This window comes from Tripterygium wilfordii, chromosome 19, assembly GCF_013401445.1.
Source record: "Tripterygium wilfordii isolate XIE 37 chromosome 19, ASM1340144v1, whole genome shotgun sequence".
Classification (NCBI taxonomy): Eukaryota; Viridiplantae; Streptophyta; class Magnoliopsida; order Celastrales; family Celastraceae; genus Tripterygium; species Tripterygium wilfordii.
The window spans coordinates 11,306,634-11,321,570 of record NC_052250.1 but is presented as its reverse complement, the minus strand read 5'-3'; the positions used below and the strand labels follow the sequence as shown (position 1 = coordinate 11,321,570).

The 14,937-nt window shown below is 36.2% G+C and overlaps 1 protein-coding gene across 1 annotated transcript; it reads left to right on the top strand.

The window, feature by feature from the left end:
- Nucleotides 1-7,521: 7,521 nt before the first annotated feature.
- On the top strand, nucleotides 7,522-12,733 carry LOC119985242 (THUMP domain-containing protein 1 homolog). The gene is made up of 7 exons (XM_038829474.1): nucleotides 7,522-7,692; nucleotides 7,815-7,934; nucleotides 8,600-9,061; nucleotides 10,016-10,155; nucleotides 10,296-10,416; nucleotides 11,263-11,403; nucleotides 12,360-12,733. Exons 1-7 carry the CDS (start codon nucleotides 7,633-7,635, stop codon nucleotides 12,441-12,443), a joined length of 1,128 nt encoding a protein of 375 aa, XP_038685402.1. The 5' UTR covers nucleotides 7,522-7,632; the 3' UTR covers nucleotides 12,444-12,733.
- Nucleotides 12,734-14,937: the final 2,204 nt, after the last annotated feature.

The window sequence follows — 14,937 nt, the reverse complement described above, 5'->3', positions numbered from 1 at the left end:
TTTTGTCTACGAGAGAAAATGAGTTTGAAAGTCATTTTGTTTTGAGAATAGCATGGTTGAATGCATGTCACATGATGTAAAAAGCATGAAAAATGTCATATTCAAAAAGATTTAGCAGCATTTAGTGGGACCATAAATATATATTATTGACACCACAACCACTTAAATTGGCCTCTTACACCGGCCTTGTCCGCTATTTGACCATTCCTGGGGGCTGTCTTTGTCCACATTGACACTCAAAAGTTATTTCAAAACGTCATTCAAGGCCGTGGCCTTTACCAACCATCGAAAGGTCAGCGAGAAACGTATGAAAGTAAAAAGTTTTTCTCACGATAATTATTGCGCATTTATTATCCACTTGTCTCATTAAGACACATGTTCCACATAAACGCATGGGTGCGACTTTTAGTTGGAAGGTTTCATTATGTCTTGAGCTCTACAACGTGGAGTCCTTCTTCTCCTTTCGCTGGGTTGGGGAGGTCCCTTATATGGGTGGAGTCAGGAATTATTGTTAGGGGGATTGTTAAAAGTTGACGGGGCTTCAAGGGCATCGCCCTTGAAATTTTTTTTAAGGCTATTTATAATATTATACCTATTTAATTGATAGCACATGTTATTGAGATTAGTTCATTAGACAATTAGACTTATTGAGAGTTGAGACTCTGAAAACGAACTTTCGATATATACAAATGTATATATTCACTTACTAAAACATACACATAAGAATATATATATACACATAAAAGATATATACAAATATACATACAGAATAATTCTCCTATGCGAACCAAAAGTGTGAAGTAACTTTGTGAACTTCAAATCCAATGGTTGTAATAAAACAAAACAAATATATATGGTTGAAAAGTATGTTCACAAAGTTGGTTCACACTTTTGGTTCACATAGGAGAATTATTCTATACATATATATATAGTAGTGTATACATATGTAGTAAATATAGATATATTAGTTAGTGGTATATATATGTATACATATGTTATATGTAGTGTATATATGTATGAGTTGTATATATAGGTATATGTTGTAGTGTGTGTATATATATATGTAGCGTACTATTGTGAGGGGTTAGGGCTGGGGGGGGGGGGGGGGGTAAAACCTAGTGTAGTCCCCCCTCCCTTTGCCCTTGCTTGGTTAGAGTAACTATAATAGTGGTTTTTTATTAAGGACTACAAAATGTATTGAGAGATGTATTTTGATGACGTGATTGGGTATTTTGATGATGTATTGAGAGTGTACGCTTTATGATATTTCACTTGTCACAAGGTTCCCTTTTATATGAGTTGTATGAGTTCAAGTTTTGGTAGGAGTAGATATCATCACCCACCCTGATCTTATGTGAATTTACCGGAAGATGAATCATATGCCGATTCCTTTCCTAAGCGGGGTCGGTCTCCTTTTGGACTCTTGCATTTCCTTAGTGTTTGGTCACAACTGGTAACCAGGGAGTGTTGCTCGATATTATGCCAGAGGGGCGTTTCAGTAGTGCCGAGACGTTCTCTCCTCAGTTATCGTGCTTTATGTGGACTCTTTGGATGCTTGCTCTTCGGTTGGAGTCCTGGGCTCGACATTGGACAGGGCCGGTCCGGAAATATGAGGCCCGGGCCTATGCCCCATTTTGAGAATTTGGAGTTGGGCTGGGCTTGGCTTGGCTCTCAAAATGAGGCCTAGGCCCAGCTCAGGCCCTTAAGGCTCGGCCCCTTGGGCTGCGCCTCGGGTCAGGCCTCGGGCCTTTGAGTCGGGTCGGGCTCGACTTTTTGACTATATATATTTATATATGTATTTTTTTGAGAAAAATGTATTATATATATGCATGTGTAATATACATGTATTACATATATGTATATGTATTATGTATATATATATACACATACATTGCAATAGTATATATATATATATATATATATATATGTATATATTACATTTAGATATACATATATATATGCAGATAGTGCATGTGTGTATATATAATATATATTTAATAGATATATATATATATATATATATATATATATATATATATATATATATATATAAATAATGTATGTTGCTTAATCGGGTTTGGGCCGAGCTCGGGCCAAGCCAAAATTGGCTCGAGGTGTTGGGTTCGGGCCGGGCTCGGCCTAAAAAATGGAGCCCAGCCCGCGGATCAAATGGTGACGACCCCTAATCTTGGTAGGTGATCGATGGAGCAGATGAAATTAATATCAGAGTCTTTATCTTTAAATAATTTTATTTTTATTTGAAATTGTAAAAGATCAAGAATAATGAAAGAAGAGGAAATTAATATTTTAATGCTCATATTAGAATAAAGACTCTGATGTAACTGTTGTTGAATAGAGATGCTGTGAATTGAAAAAAAAAAATAGTATTCTGATAGAAAATATAAGAAATCTTTAAAGAAATATATTCAGATGATTGTTACCAAGTTCATCATTTTATTCATATAATGTCCCTTTTATAGGAACCAAATAGTATGTGAAGAGTCATCCATATTTATGATATCATTAATACATGAAATGTATAAGGACATCCACATTCTTTGAATTAGCCACATACATTCATCATAACACTCCCCCTTGGATGTCTGTGTGATAATGATAAGGTGCCTCGTTAAAACCTTGCTTAGGAAAAACCTAGTGGGAAAAAACCTAGGCGAAGGAAAAAGAGTACACCTATTTTATAAATCATAATTCACACATTGAACATCCTACCTTGTCAATCTTATATGTAGGATATAAATTGATCAAGGAAGAAATATGTTGATACAATGCGCTCCCCCTGATGAAAAATCATTTAGATCTTTTGTTGAGGTGTCCCATCCCTATGCCGTGGACTAACTTCTGAAAAGTTGATTTTGGTAAAGCCTTAGTGAAAAGATCTGCTAGGTTGTCTTGGGAACGAATTTGCTTGACTTGGACTTGTCGACTTTCTTGGAGTTCATGCGTGTAGAAGAATTTCGGTGATATGTGCTTAATGCGGTCGCCCTTGATGAATCCTTCATTAATTTGTGCTATACAGGCGGCATTATCTTCATACAAGATTGTCGGTTCCTTCATTGTTGAAGTAAGACTACATGTGCTGCGGATATGATGAATTAGAGATCTTAACCAGACACATTCTCTACTGGCTTCATGGAGGGCAAGAATCTCTGCATGGTTGGAAGAAGTTGCAACCATAGTCTGCTTGGTGGATTTCCATGAGATAGCAGCATTACAACAAGTGAATACATATCCAGTTTGTGAACGACCTTGGTGTGGATAAGAAATATATCCAGAGTCTGCGTATCCAACAAGATTTGGGTCATTCATGGAATCTCTCGAATAAAATAAACCCATATCTGTTGTCCCACGGAGATATCGCAATATATGTTTTACTCCATTCCAATGTCGACGTGTTGGCGCTGAACTATATCTTGCCAATAAATTTACTGAGAATGCGATATCTGGCCTAGTACATTGAGCTAAATAGAGTAAAGCGCCAATGGCACTAAGATATGGTACTTCAGGACCAAGAATCTCTTCGTTATCTTCTCTAGGACGGTATGGATCTTTCTTAATATCCAAAGAACGTACTACCATTGGAGTGCTCAATGGGTATGCCTTATCCATAGAGAATCTTTTTAGAATTTTTTCGGTATAGTTTGATTGATGAACCAGAATGCCATCGGGATAATGCTCAAGTTGTAAGCCAAGACAATATCTGGTTTTCCCGAGATCCTTCATTTCAAATTCACCTTTTAGATATGCAGCGGTCTTGATGATCTCTTCACGAGTTCCAATTAAGTTCATATCATCAACATACACTGCCACAATCGCGAAGCCGAAATTCGACTTCTTTACGAAAACACATGGACATTTAGCATCATTAATATAACCTTCCCTAGTTAAACACTTACTAAGACGATTGTACCACATTCGCCCAGACTGCTTTAGTCCATATAAAGAGCGTCTTAACTTAATGGAATATAATTTTTGTGATTGTGCAACCGTTGTTGGTACGTCAAGCCCTTCTGGGACTTTCATATAGATGTCAGCATCTAACATTCCATATAAGTATGCAGTAACAACATCCATAAGATGCATGTCGAGTTTTTCCGAAACAGCAAGACTTATCAAATAACGAAATGTAATCGCATCCATTACAGGGGAATAAGTTTCTTCATAATCAATTCCAAGTCTTTGAGAAAAACCTTGAGCAACAAGGCATGCCTTATATCTTTCAATTTCATTTTTCTCGTTGCGTTTTCTTGTGAATACCCATTTGTAACCAACGGGTTTTATATCACGTGGTGTTTGAACAATGGGTCCAAACACCCCCCGTTTTTCTAAGGAGCTTAATTCAGCTTGGATTGCGTCTTTCCACTTTGGCCAATCTATTCTCTGTTTACATTCTTTAACAGAGCGTGGATCAATTTCTTCATTGCTCTTCGCAATTTCTGCAGCTACTGCGAAAGAAAAAATATCATCGATGATTATCTCACTACGTTCCCACAATTCAGCCGCATATGCGAAATTGAATGAAATTTCCACATTTTTAGGTACCTTTGCCTCTTCAGGGGCATTATTATTTGCATGGTAAATTATGGGTTGGGAGTGAATTTCGTTTTCAATTATCTCACTAGGAGCATTTATAGAACATGCTTTCATTTTTCGCTTTCTAGGAGTTGAATCCTTTGAACCAAGAGGTCTACCACGCTTAAGTCGTGCAACCGAGGATTCATTGGCTGCAACACTGGTTGATCCAACAGGTATATCAATCTTTGCGGGTGTATTTGCAGCAGGTATATATGACCTTGTCACTTTAGCTGTATCGGCAAATGCATCTGGCATTCTGATTTGCAATTTGTTGAAGCTGGACAATTCTTTGTACGTCAATTTCTCTCTGTTTTGTGGGTGGATCAAGATAAGACATAGTGGATGTATTCCACGATAATTCACGTCGTTCAACAGAAACACTCTTTTCTCCCCCTAACGACGGGAAAATTGTCTCATCAAAGTGACAATCCGCAAAACGAGCGGTAAAAACATCACCCGTTAAAGGTTCAAGATATCGAATAATCGTGGGTGAATTAAAACCAATATAAATTCCTAATCGACGTTGGGGTCCCATTTTTGTACGTTGTGAAGGTGTAATAGGTACATAAACACCACAACCGAACACTCGTAAATGGGAAAGATCGGGTGGACGACCAAATACCAGTTGTATGGGGGAGTACTGGTTATTTGTAATGGGTCGAAATCGAACTAATGATGATGCATGTAAGATAGCATGCCCCCAAGCAGAAACAGGTAACTTGGTACGCATTAAAAGAGTACGAGCGATGTATTGAAGACGCTTAATAAAAGCTTCTGCTAACCCATTTTGGGTATGTACATAAGGTACCGGGTGCTCGACAGTGATCCCAAGGGACATGCAGTAGTCATCAAAAGTTGGAGAAGTGAATTCACCAGCATTATCAATTCGTATTGATTTAATGGGATGATCAGGGAAATGTGCACGCAATTTAAGTAAGTAGCCGTGCGAATACAACATTTCGAGTTGATAATAGGCAAACATGAGACCATCTTGTAGATGCATCCACTAGCACCATAAAATATCGAAATGGGCCACTAGTAGGTTGGATCGGTCCACAAATGTCCCCTTGTATTCTTTGTAAAAAAATAGGGGATTCAAAATCTAGTTTTTGGTGAGAAGGTCTCACGACTAATTTCCCTTGTGAGCAAGCAGAGCAGGGATACTTGTTGGTTAAGCTGGAATGTTGAGGTTGCAAAGGATGTCCAAACGAATTGGAAATGATGCGACGCATCATAGTAGACCCTGGATGGCCAAGACGGTCATGCCAAAGCATGAAAGTAGTCGAGTCAACTTGCTTTTTATGTAAAATGGCATGAGTTTCGACTATTTGGGTAGTTGTATAATACAACCCTGAAGATAAAGCAGGAAGCTTTTCTAATATATGTCTGTGGCCATTAATATCAGATGTAATGCAAAGAAACTCTATATGATTTACATCACGAGTTTCGAGGTGGTATCCATTTCGACGAATATCGTGGAAGCTTAATAGGTTCCTTTTGGATTTTGATGCAAACAATGCATCAGGAATGGATAATTGAGTACCATTAGGCAGTAGTAAGAAAGCTTTGCCAGAGCCTTCAATAAGATTGCCAGAACCCAAAATGGTGTCGACCTTTGTGTTGGTATGAACAAGGTCTACAAAATATTTGGGGTCTCGAAGGATTGTGTGTGTAGTTGCACTGTCGGCAAGACAAATGTCTACACCAAATTTATCGAGACGGAGACTTGTGGAAGATATGTCCATACCTTCTAAAACATAAAATAAGACTGATTAAGTAATAACAAAGGACAAGAAAAAAAATTGAAGGAAAGATATATTTATTTCGTAGAAATGAGAACAAATAAATGAAAATAATTTGTAAAGTGAGAATATAGTAAATATGAAAATATTAATAATTTATTAAGATCTTTGAATACATCAGTTATTCATAAGATTTATTAAATATTAAAGGCCTTGGATATGATAGAAATCCAAAACTAGTCAAATCCATTGCACACAGCATCAGTGTCCTCAAAATAGGTGAGAGCATCAAACTGAGGTGCATTCACTGGACCAAGAGAAGTAGTAGTAGCTGGGGGGCATGCATTGACCAAATCCATGGGACCCAAAGGAGTATCATTGACCAAATCCATGGGTCCCAAAGGAGTATGGTTTATTGGGGATCCATTGCCCAAGCCCGAGGGATTGGATTCAATCCAATTTGTTTCAACAACTTTCTCTTTGCTTCGGAGAGAGGCTTACCTATGTCTGAACGCATCCATTTGTAACTTAGTTGTTTATTTATGCACACAAAAAAAAATCTTGTAAACAGTACCCATGCAAACTAGGATAATCCAGACTTGCTTAACACAATAACTCAAGTACGTAGTAGACGAAGATTGAAGCATCTATATATAAGCAATATCTACACCTCTAGTCATGTATACATGCACGTAAACTTCACATATCAGTACACATACTTAAGTCATATTCAAATGTTGTTTTAAAATATATACAAGACTTGAGGAAGAATTCTACCTTGAGCTATCGTGCTGATAACGTGATAGAAAATATAAGAAATCTTTAAAGAAATATATTCAGATGATTGTTACCAAGTTCATCATTTTATTCATATAATGTCCCTTTTATAGGAACCAAATAGTATGTGAAGAGTCATCCATATTTATGATATCATTAATACATGAAATGTATAAGGACATCCACATTCTTTGAATTAGCCACATACATTCATCATAACATATTCGAGTAGGTAAAATGAAGAATGGGCTAAAAACATTGATCTTAATGCGAGTTTTTGCAGGATGGTATGGTCCGGGCCGTGGACAGTTTTGAGTCCATTAGTTTATTCTTTTAAGCCCAACTCCCCAGCTCACTAACCAATTCCATCAAAAGCCCAATACGAGTCTTCTTCCAAAATTTTAATCCCAAACACATAAACTACACAGTCGCATCGGTGATTTGCTGCTGGTTGCCAAGATACAATTGGGAAACCCTCGACTGCTACTAATCAGCTGGTGAGCACAACCCTATTTCTCTAATGGCCGGTGAGAACAAATCCAGTAAGGACAAGAAGAGAAAGCAGTATCTCCCCTACAATGTCCGTCTATCTCTTTCTCTCTCTCGCTGTCTTTATTTATGTACGCACATACACACAGTCCATCTGCTATTCTGTTGTTTTTCTATCAATTTGTTAAAAACATATATATATATTGACTGCAGAAGCCTGTGAAGAAGAAAGGAGCCTATCCTTTGCACCCAGGAGTGCAGGGCTTCTTCATCACTTGCGATGGTGGCAGGGAACGTCAAGCCTCTCGTGAGGCCATTAATATTATAGACTCTGTACGTTCCTTTTCTTTTTCCTTATTATCAATCGTGTTGACATCAATAGACAATTTTTCTTGCTAAGAAATTTTCTTTGAAGTTACAGTTATCATTGTTGCTAATTTGTTGGTTTGAAAGATGGTACTTTATTTGAAATTCAGGTTTGACTTAGAAAAATAGGTCAATTCAGATAATGTATATGTATCTTTAGAACACCGGCAATCAATTTATAATGGGAACTAGCCTTTTCCATTTTTTCCTATTCTGTTATTCTCTTATGGTGAAATTCAATTCTAAATTCCGCATCATATCAAGTGTTTTGACTATCTCTTAAGTTTCTCGGATCTAGTTGGTTGTTTTTCTAGTTTCTCTGTCAATTGCCAATGTTGAGCTAGTGCTAATGTGGGAGGAGGCACATACTGTGGATTGTGGATGGCTAAAAATTTAGCCCTTTTATTTCATGCTTGATCCAGTTCATTCTATTTCATTGTTGGTGTGCTAGCCTGTCTATAGTATATAATTGGCAACGCACAGTCTGGCCTATCACCTCTTTTTTCTTTTTGGAAATCTTTAAAGACATATAATAAATTGGTACAAGAGGACGCTTCAGATGGTGAGTTATTATGCTTAATTTATTCATAGATGGAATCATGATGTGCAGTTTCTTTTATTGCATGCTGCAGTTTTATGAAGAGCTAGTTGATGGGAAGGGTAGCAATGTCAAGCTTGAAGAGTCATCCAATAAACCTTTAAATAAGAAAATCAAGTTCTCATACTCTGATGACGATAGTGATGGTAGTGAGGTGGAGGAGGGGGAGAAAGAGGGGGAAGGGGGGAAGACAAAAAGTAAATCTGATGCTTGTGAAAACAATGATGCTAGTCTTGAAAATCTGGCTGATGGGAAGGCAGATATTCATGGTTTAAATGACGCATGTCATGGAAATCAAACTGAAGAAGAGGTTAAGAATAAAGAAAGCACTCTGAAACCTAAAAATGAACAGAGTGCAGCTGATGGGCCACCAATAAAGAAACAATGCCTCGAAGCAGGTATCTCAAAGTGTGGTTCTGTTCATGACAAAGTGGAGTTTAAATCTATTGACAAGCTTATTGAAGAGGAACTCAAAGAACTTGGAGATAAGAGTAAGGTAGTGGTTCAGTTATCAATTGTTCTTTCATATATGGTGCTGTGTTAAATCAATACAAGTTTGGTTTTACTTCCCATTTTACGCGTACTTCCCCTCTAAACTTATTACTTTATTCAAGGATGTATGCCTATGTACCAACTTGAATGGAACAGTTTGTTTTTGACATTTCAAAAGAATCAGAAGTTAGTGATTTAAGTTATGTGCTAATGCACACCCTTATTTTCTGGCTTGTGCCTTGTTTATTTTATGTATTAATCTTGGATGGCCCATCTAAATATAAAAATTATATTAGATGGACATCAATCTGGATATTGTGAACAGGGACTAGTCTTTATGTGTTTCAATGCACTGTTTTTCAGTGTTTCTTTGTTTGTTTTGGTTTGACAGTTCAAAGACGTTTCTCTAGTAACCGTACATCTCTGGAAGTTCTCCCTATGATGTGCTCTTGTGTTTATCTCTCCTACGTGAAAATGAATTATTTAGAAAATTACACCATCCAATGCTTCAGTTCCGTGTGCATCTGATGTATTGTCTATCTCTGATGTTCTGCTGTCTCCTGTCTGGCTATTCCATAAGTATGGACACGTATAAGCATCTAAATTAGCCCCTTTGGTTTTTCTAACTGAATGGTTTTATGACCAGATATTTGTGTATGCTCAATTAGAAAGTACTCTGTGATCCTGGATGATGTTTACTTTTTTTGGGTGGGGGCAGTGTGGTCCTTGATGTCATGTTTACAGGATCTTGAAGGAAAGAGGACCAACAACAGAAGCATGTGTTCCCTTGCACTCTCACGCGCAAACACCTGCGCATGTTGTGACGCACCAAAATCAATTTTTTGTGACCTATGCTAGTGGTTGACATTAGTAAATAGTTATGTCATCTTCACAATTTTTACAGTTATTATCGTTGCATTCTATTTTTTAACCAATGATATGTTGTTACCTTGTGCAGAGGCGCTTTGTCAACCTTGATTCAGGTTGTAATGGTGTGGTCTTTGTTCAAATGCAGAGGAATAATGGAGATCCTAGTCCAAAAGATATTGTGCAGCATATGATGACATCTGCAGCTTCGTCTAGGAAACACATGTCAAGGTTTGTCAATAACTTCTTATTTATTTTTATTATTTTTGTACATGCGAACACAAATATACCTCATTTTTAATTTTTTTTATATCTATGGTTTCGTACTGCTTTTGACGTAGTTTCATCTTTTTGACTCAATATATATACAGGTTCATCTTAAGAGTGTTACCGGTTGAAGTGGCTTGCTATTCATCAGAGGGGGAGATCTCGAAAGCAATGGAAACTCTTGTGGGTCATTATTTTCCAGTGGAAACCGAAAACCCACATAAGGTAGCATATCAATTTCATCTTTCCACAACATTTCTTTGATAAATGTAACATGTATGTCGATAGTATGACTACTCACTGGTGAAGGTCCAATATGATGTGCCTGTTTGACATAGAATCTATACTTAGCTGTATAATTGAAAACGAACTTAGAAGTGTGCTACTCCTAACCGCGGTGACTAGAGGAGAGGGAAGCTAGGACCAGCTGTAAATTGGAAGGTTTTGGATTTTGAACATTTGATGCATTTGGGCTTAACTAATTATTGATTTGCGGATGATTGCTAATATCTGAGGGTTTGCTATGTTGTTATAATCCCGAGGTGGCTCTCTCTTAGAGAGGCTCCATGCCTTAAATACAAAAGGAGGGTTTATAAGATTATCTTTTATGACCTTTGAAGTGACAAATGTCCATGGACGTCCTGAATATTAAATTAAGAATAACACTGGGCTTCTTCAATTGTAAGATAATCCGCCCCAGGAAATTAGATCAAAAAATATTTTTAGAGTGCAAGTGAAATGGTTATTGAAGTATGGCTGAAAAGCGTAAACGAGTTTCAACTTTGACAAATGAGAATTCCTGACACACCTACAAAGAAAAAGGCTATGATTTGGAATTTGGTTCGTAAATATTGCACATGCGGTACATATTGTTGCATGTGCCATTGATGTGTCCTCCTTGCCTGCTGTAGTTGCACTTTGGTATATGCTTTTCATCAGTCCTCTCACTTTTTCACATGCAAAATGGTTATGATCCTTACAACTGGCATACTTCACGACTTGTAGTAATTAATTATGATGTTCAATATTGCACCTTAATGGATGCTTTTGCAACTTTTGACTTCGGTGCAGTTTGCAGTACTGTATGAAGCCCGGGCGAACAGTGGTATTGACAGGATGAAAATTATCAATTCAGTGGCAAAGTCTGTTCCTGGACCTCATAAAGTTGATCTCAGCAATCCTGACGTGACAATTATAGTACAGATTGTCAAGGTGAGAAAGTTTCCTCTTTTCTGCTGTAAAGTAGTAGGAAGAATTTGAATACTTGTGGTTGCAATTACAATGCCACTCTTTTTTGGGTCATTTCTGAGGCTGTGTCGCTTTCCTGTTCTTCAGAAGAGTATTCTTTCCAGTAGTGTTAGGTAGCGCATATAGTAACAGCCCATGGGAGCTCAAGGCTTTTAAACGTAATTTTAAAACTTTTTAACTCTCAAAAATACATGTTAGATTTTTTAAAAAATTACATATTCGGAATCAGCGTATAAAACTCTTTCTAATAAGATCCATTGTCAATGAGTTTTATCGAGTGGATCTTAATTCCATTGTTTTTTTCAATGGAATTTCAAAGACAATGACTTCAAAACTAAAATAATGAATTCTAGATTGTGCTTTAAAAAGCAATGAAATCTATATTAAAACAATAAATTTTGGACAATGAAATCTGGGATAAAAGAGTGGAATAAAGCTATTTTGTTGATTAAATCAGTGGAATAAACCTGTTGGACTCCCTTGGGCTACCAAATTGTTGGGCTACATGTCTTCGTATTTTTTGTAGCATATAAGAGTGACAAGGAACCTAATTTTGGTAGGCCACTAGGCCTTCCTCTTTAATGATTATGGTTATAATAGTTGCACACAACATATGTTAAATCTTATACTAATACATGAACTAAGATGCTTTTATTAATTGCCGTTTCCTTTGTGTTTTGGTTCCATATTTCATTTGTTTGTCTTGAAGTGTAGATGCATGGTCTGAACTCTTCGTTAAAGTATTTGGTTATCCATCATCTATCAAACACTTGGATAATAGTATATCACTACACAGAAAATGTTAAACTTTCAATGCCATATTTTGTTGGATACATTGTAGGAAATCAAAGCATAAGGTAACATTACGCACCTTTTTTACACAAAAAATGTGATATTTTCTTTTGTTGTTATATTGCCAGACTGTTTGTTTGATTGGGGTTGTTGACAAGTACAAGGAGTTGTCTAAGTACAACTTGAGGCAGCTCACTTCAGCAAAGCAGTAGCAGTTGCAGTTGGTGCTATTTAGGCTCGTTCATCTAGACGAGAGGTTTGGTGAGTTAGAATATTGAACGGAAATATGGAATTATTTAGGCACGTTGCTTAGCATTATTGTAAACCACCTTCACTCTTTGGCTTGAATGGAAAGAGCCAAATTACTGATTTTCCTTGATGTCTTAATTTTAACATTTAGATGTTGAGATGGCTCCAGTACACCCTGGTGTGAAATTATATAGTTTATTGATGTAACATTATTTGTTAGATGGTGTTTATGAATCCACTATTCTATCCCTTATGCTGGTTGATGTATACCTTTGTCATTCTATTATTTTGTCCCTTGAACCCGTTTCATCATTTTCGCTTTCTTGGAAGTTGGGAACATTGTGGGGTGGTCTCCTTTATTGTCTTGTGCCCAGTTAACATTCAGGAGGGGTTGTAATGCAGTTCTTTCAATGATCTGCTAAAGTATTTTCCATTTACAATTGATTTTTTTTTTTAAACGGGGGTGGGGGGATTCGAATCCCGGTCACTAGGGTGATATATGTCATCTTTATCACTCTAATTAGTGGCTCGGGTGTCGTTTACAATTGATTTAAGTCTTCAGCTTCGTAAATATTGCTACCAAAATTTGAAAGATTGGGCAGCTTTTACCAACTAGTACACTTCGGAACATGTTTCTTCGAAGGCAATCAAAAGTCTGATGAACGGAATAGGGAATGTTGGTCACACATTCAACCTATTAGTTAAATCTGTACAATGCTCCCAAGGAATTGTAATTAAGAGACCAATTAAACTAAAGGAAAATCAGAGATAAGTCTCTCAAGTAAAAGTTTTGTTTTAATAAGAACTCTCAAGGTCAAATTCTAGTGGAATCAGCAATTGACAATGGCGAATGATGGATGAGATTGGTGGTGCACCGGTGCTTTGTTTTGGTGGGAAAACAACCTTTATCGGTGGTTGGACGACAACAGTCTACTATGTCGTGAGATCTGCTAATATGTTATCTGTTTCGACCTGGTGATATGTTATTTGTTATCCATTTTTAATATATTATATGTTTCTTGCATACATCTTATTTTTACAGTGGAAAAGGGAAATTATGTGTGGTAGATGTGGGTAGTTAGAAATCAACGATAGGAAGACATGTGATGCTGCCATATTATTTTTATGATTTTTTTGTCAGATTTTATGATTGTATTCATGAACATATAATTTTCTATTATGACAGATAACATGTTTTTTCCCCAAAATTCTAGATTGTTTATGATATATGTTATTTGTAAATTTATAGGCATATGAGATTGATTTGATTTAATTTTGTAATGTGTTTGGGACATATTTAATTTGAAAATTTATGATAGATGAAAGTATGATGAAATAGATAATATTGTGAGGAAACAGAAAATTTTTTGATAGATCCAAAATAGATGACATATAAAGTATAAACAGATCCAAAACCGATCCTTCATAACCAGAAAAAGAAAATACAAAAAAATATATGTATAAGAAAGGTAATGTACCTTTTTAGATATAATTTTAGCATATCCAAAATATATATAATATTGACATATACAAAACATATATAATATCTGATATTGAAGATAGATCAATGCATTTTCATTTTCATTTTCGTTTTCATTTTCACTTTCACTTTCACTTTCGTTCTCTATTTCTCTCTCTAGATCAAAAGATCTATCTCTGTGGCAAGTGAAGGAAAAAGAAGAAGCCCGAACTCGATCATAAGGAAGAAGAATAAACGTCGATCTATATCACAAGCGAAAGAAGAAGAGAGAAGAAGTGCTGATCAAGGAAGAAGAGAGAAGCGGTGAAGGAAGAAGAGGCAGGGAATGAAGAAGAGAGAAGAAAGATAAGGAAGAAGAGAAGTGCGTTTAGTCTTTTACAAAGAAAATGGTATTTTAGTCACTTAATATCATTTGTCTTTTTCTCTAAACTTTTTGTCGGTTTGTCATTGTTATAATACAAATGTTGTATTTTGTCATTCTATCTAATTTTCCCATAAACAAACAATAAAAGTCAAAGTCTATAAGGCATGCAATTAAAGTTCGCACAATTAGTTGTTGAATGATTCGATTTAGAAATTAAATAAAATAATTAGAAGATGATTTTCAATTGGTTGTTGAATGGTTTCATTGATAAATTAAATAAAAGCAATTAAAAAGATACTTTTCAGAGTTTCGGAATTGTTAAACGACTGAGAAAATACCAAAGTTTTGAATTCAATCATTAAGCTATTAAACCATGTAATTTGAACTAAATAAATAAGTGTAAAGTCGATTACAAAGATTTCATACCTAAGTCGTTTTAGTGCACTTAAGTTGAATTTTCCTAAGCTCAATTGTAGGGTGTATTGTTGCATGGCAGCGCTATGAGTGTAGGAGTTAAAATCCACAATCGTTGAACAATAAAGTACTAAAGAAGTGGGGGTTATTTGCAACCTTGATTCTTGCAACACTTCAAGAAACAAAACTATGAGAAGCT

Bases quoted from the DNA above. Each gene is read 5' to 3' on its own strand.
- LOC119985242 (XM_038829474.1), top strand. From the start codon at position 7,633: ATGGCCGGTGAGAACAAATCCAGTAAGGACAAGAAGAGAAAGCAGTAT. The intron at 7,935-8,599 runs GTACGTTCCTTT...TGCATGCTGCAG, and splicing joins CCATTAATATTATAGACTCT to TTTTATGAAGAGCTAGTTGA. The intron at 10,417-11,262 runs GTAGCATATCAA...ACTTCGGTGCAG, and splicing joins AAACCGAAAACCCACATAAG to TTTGCAGTACTGTATGAAGC.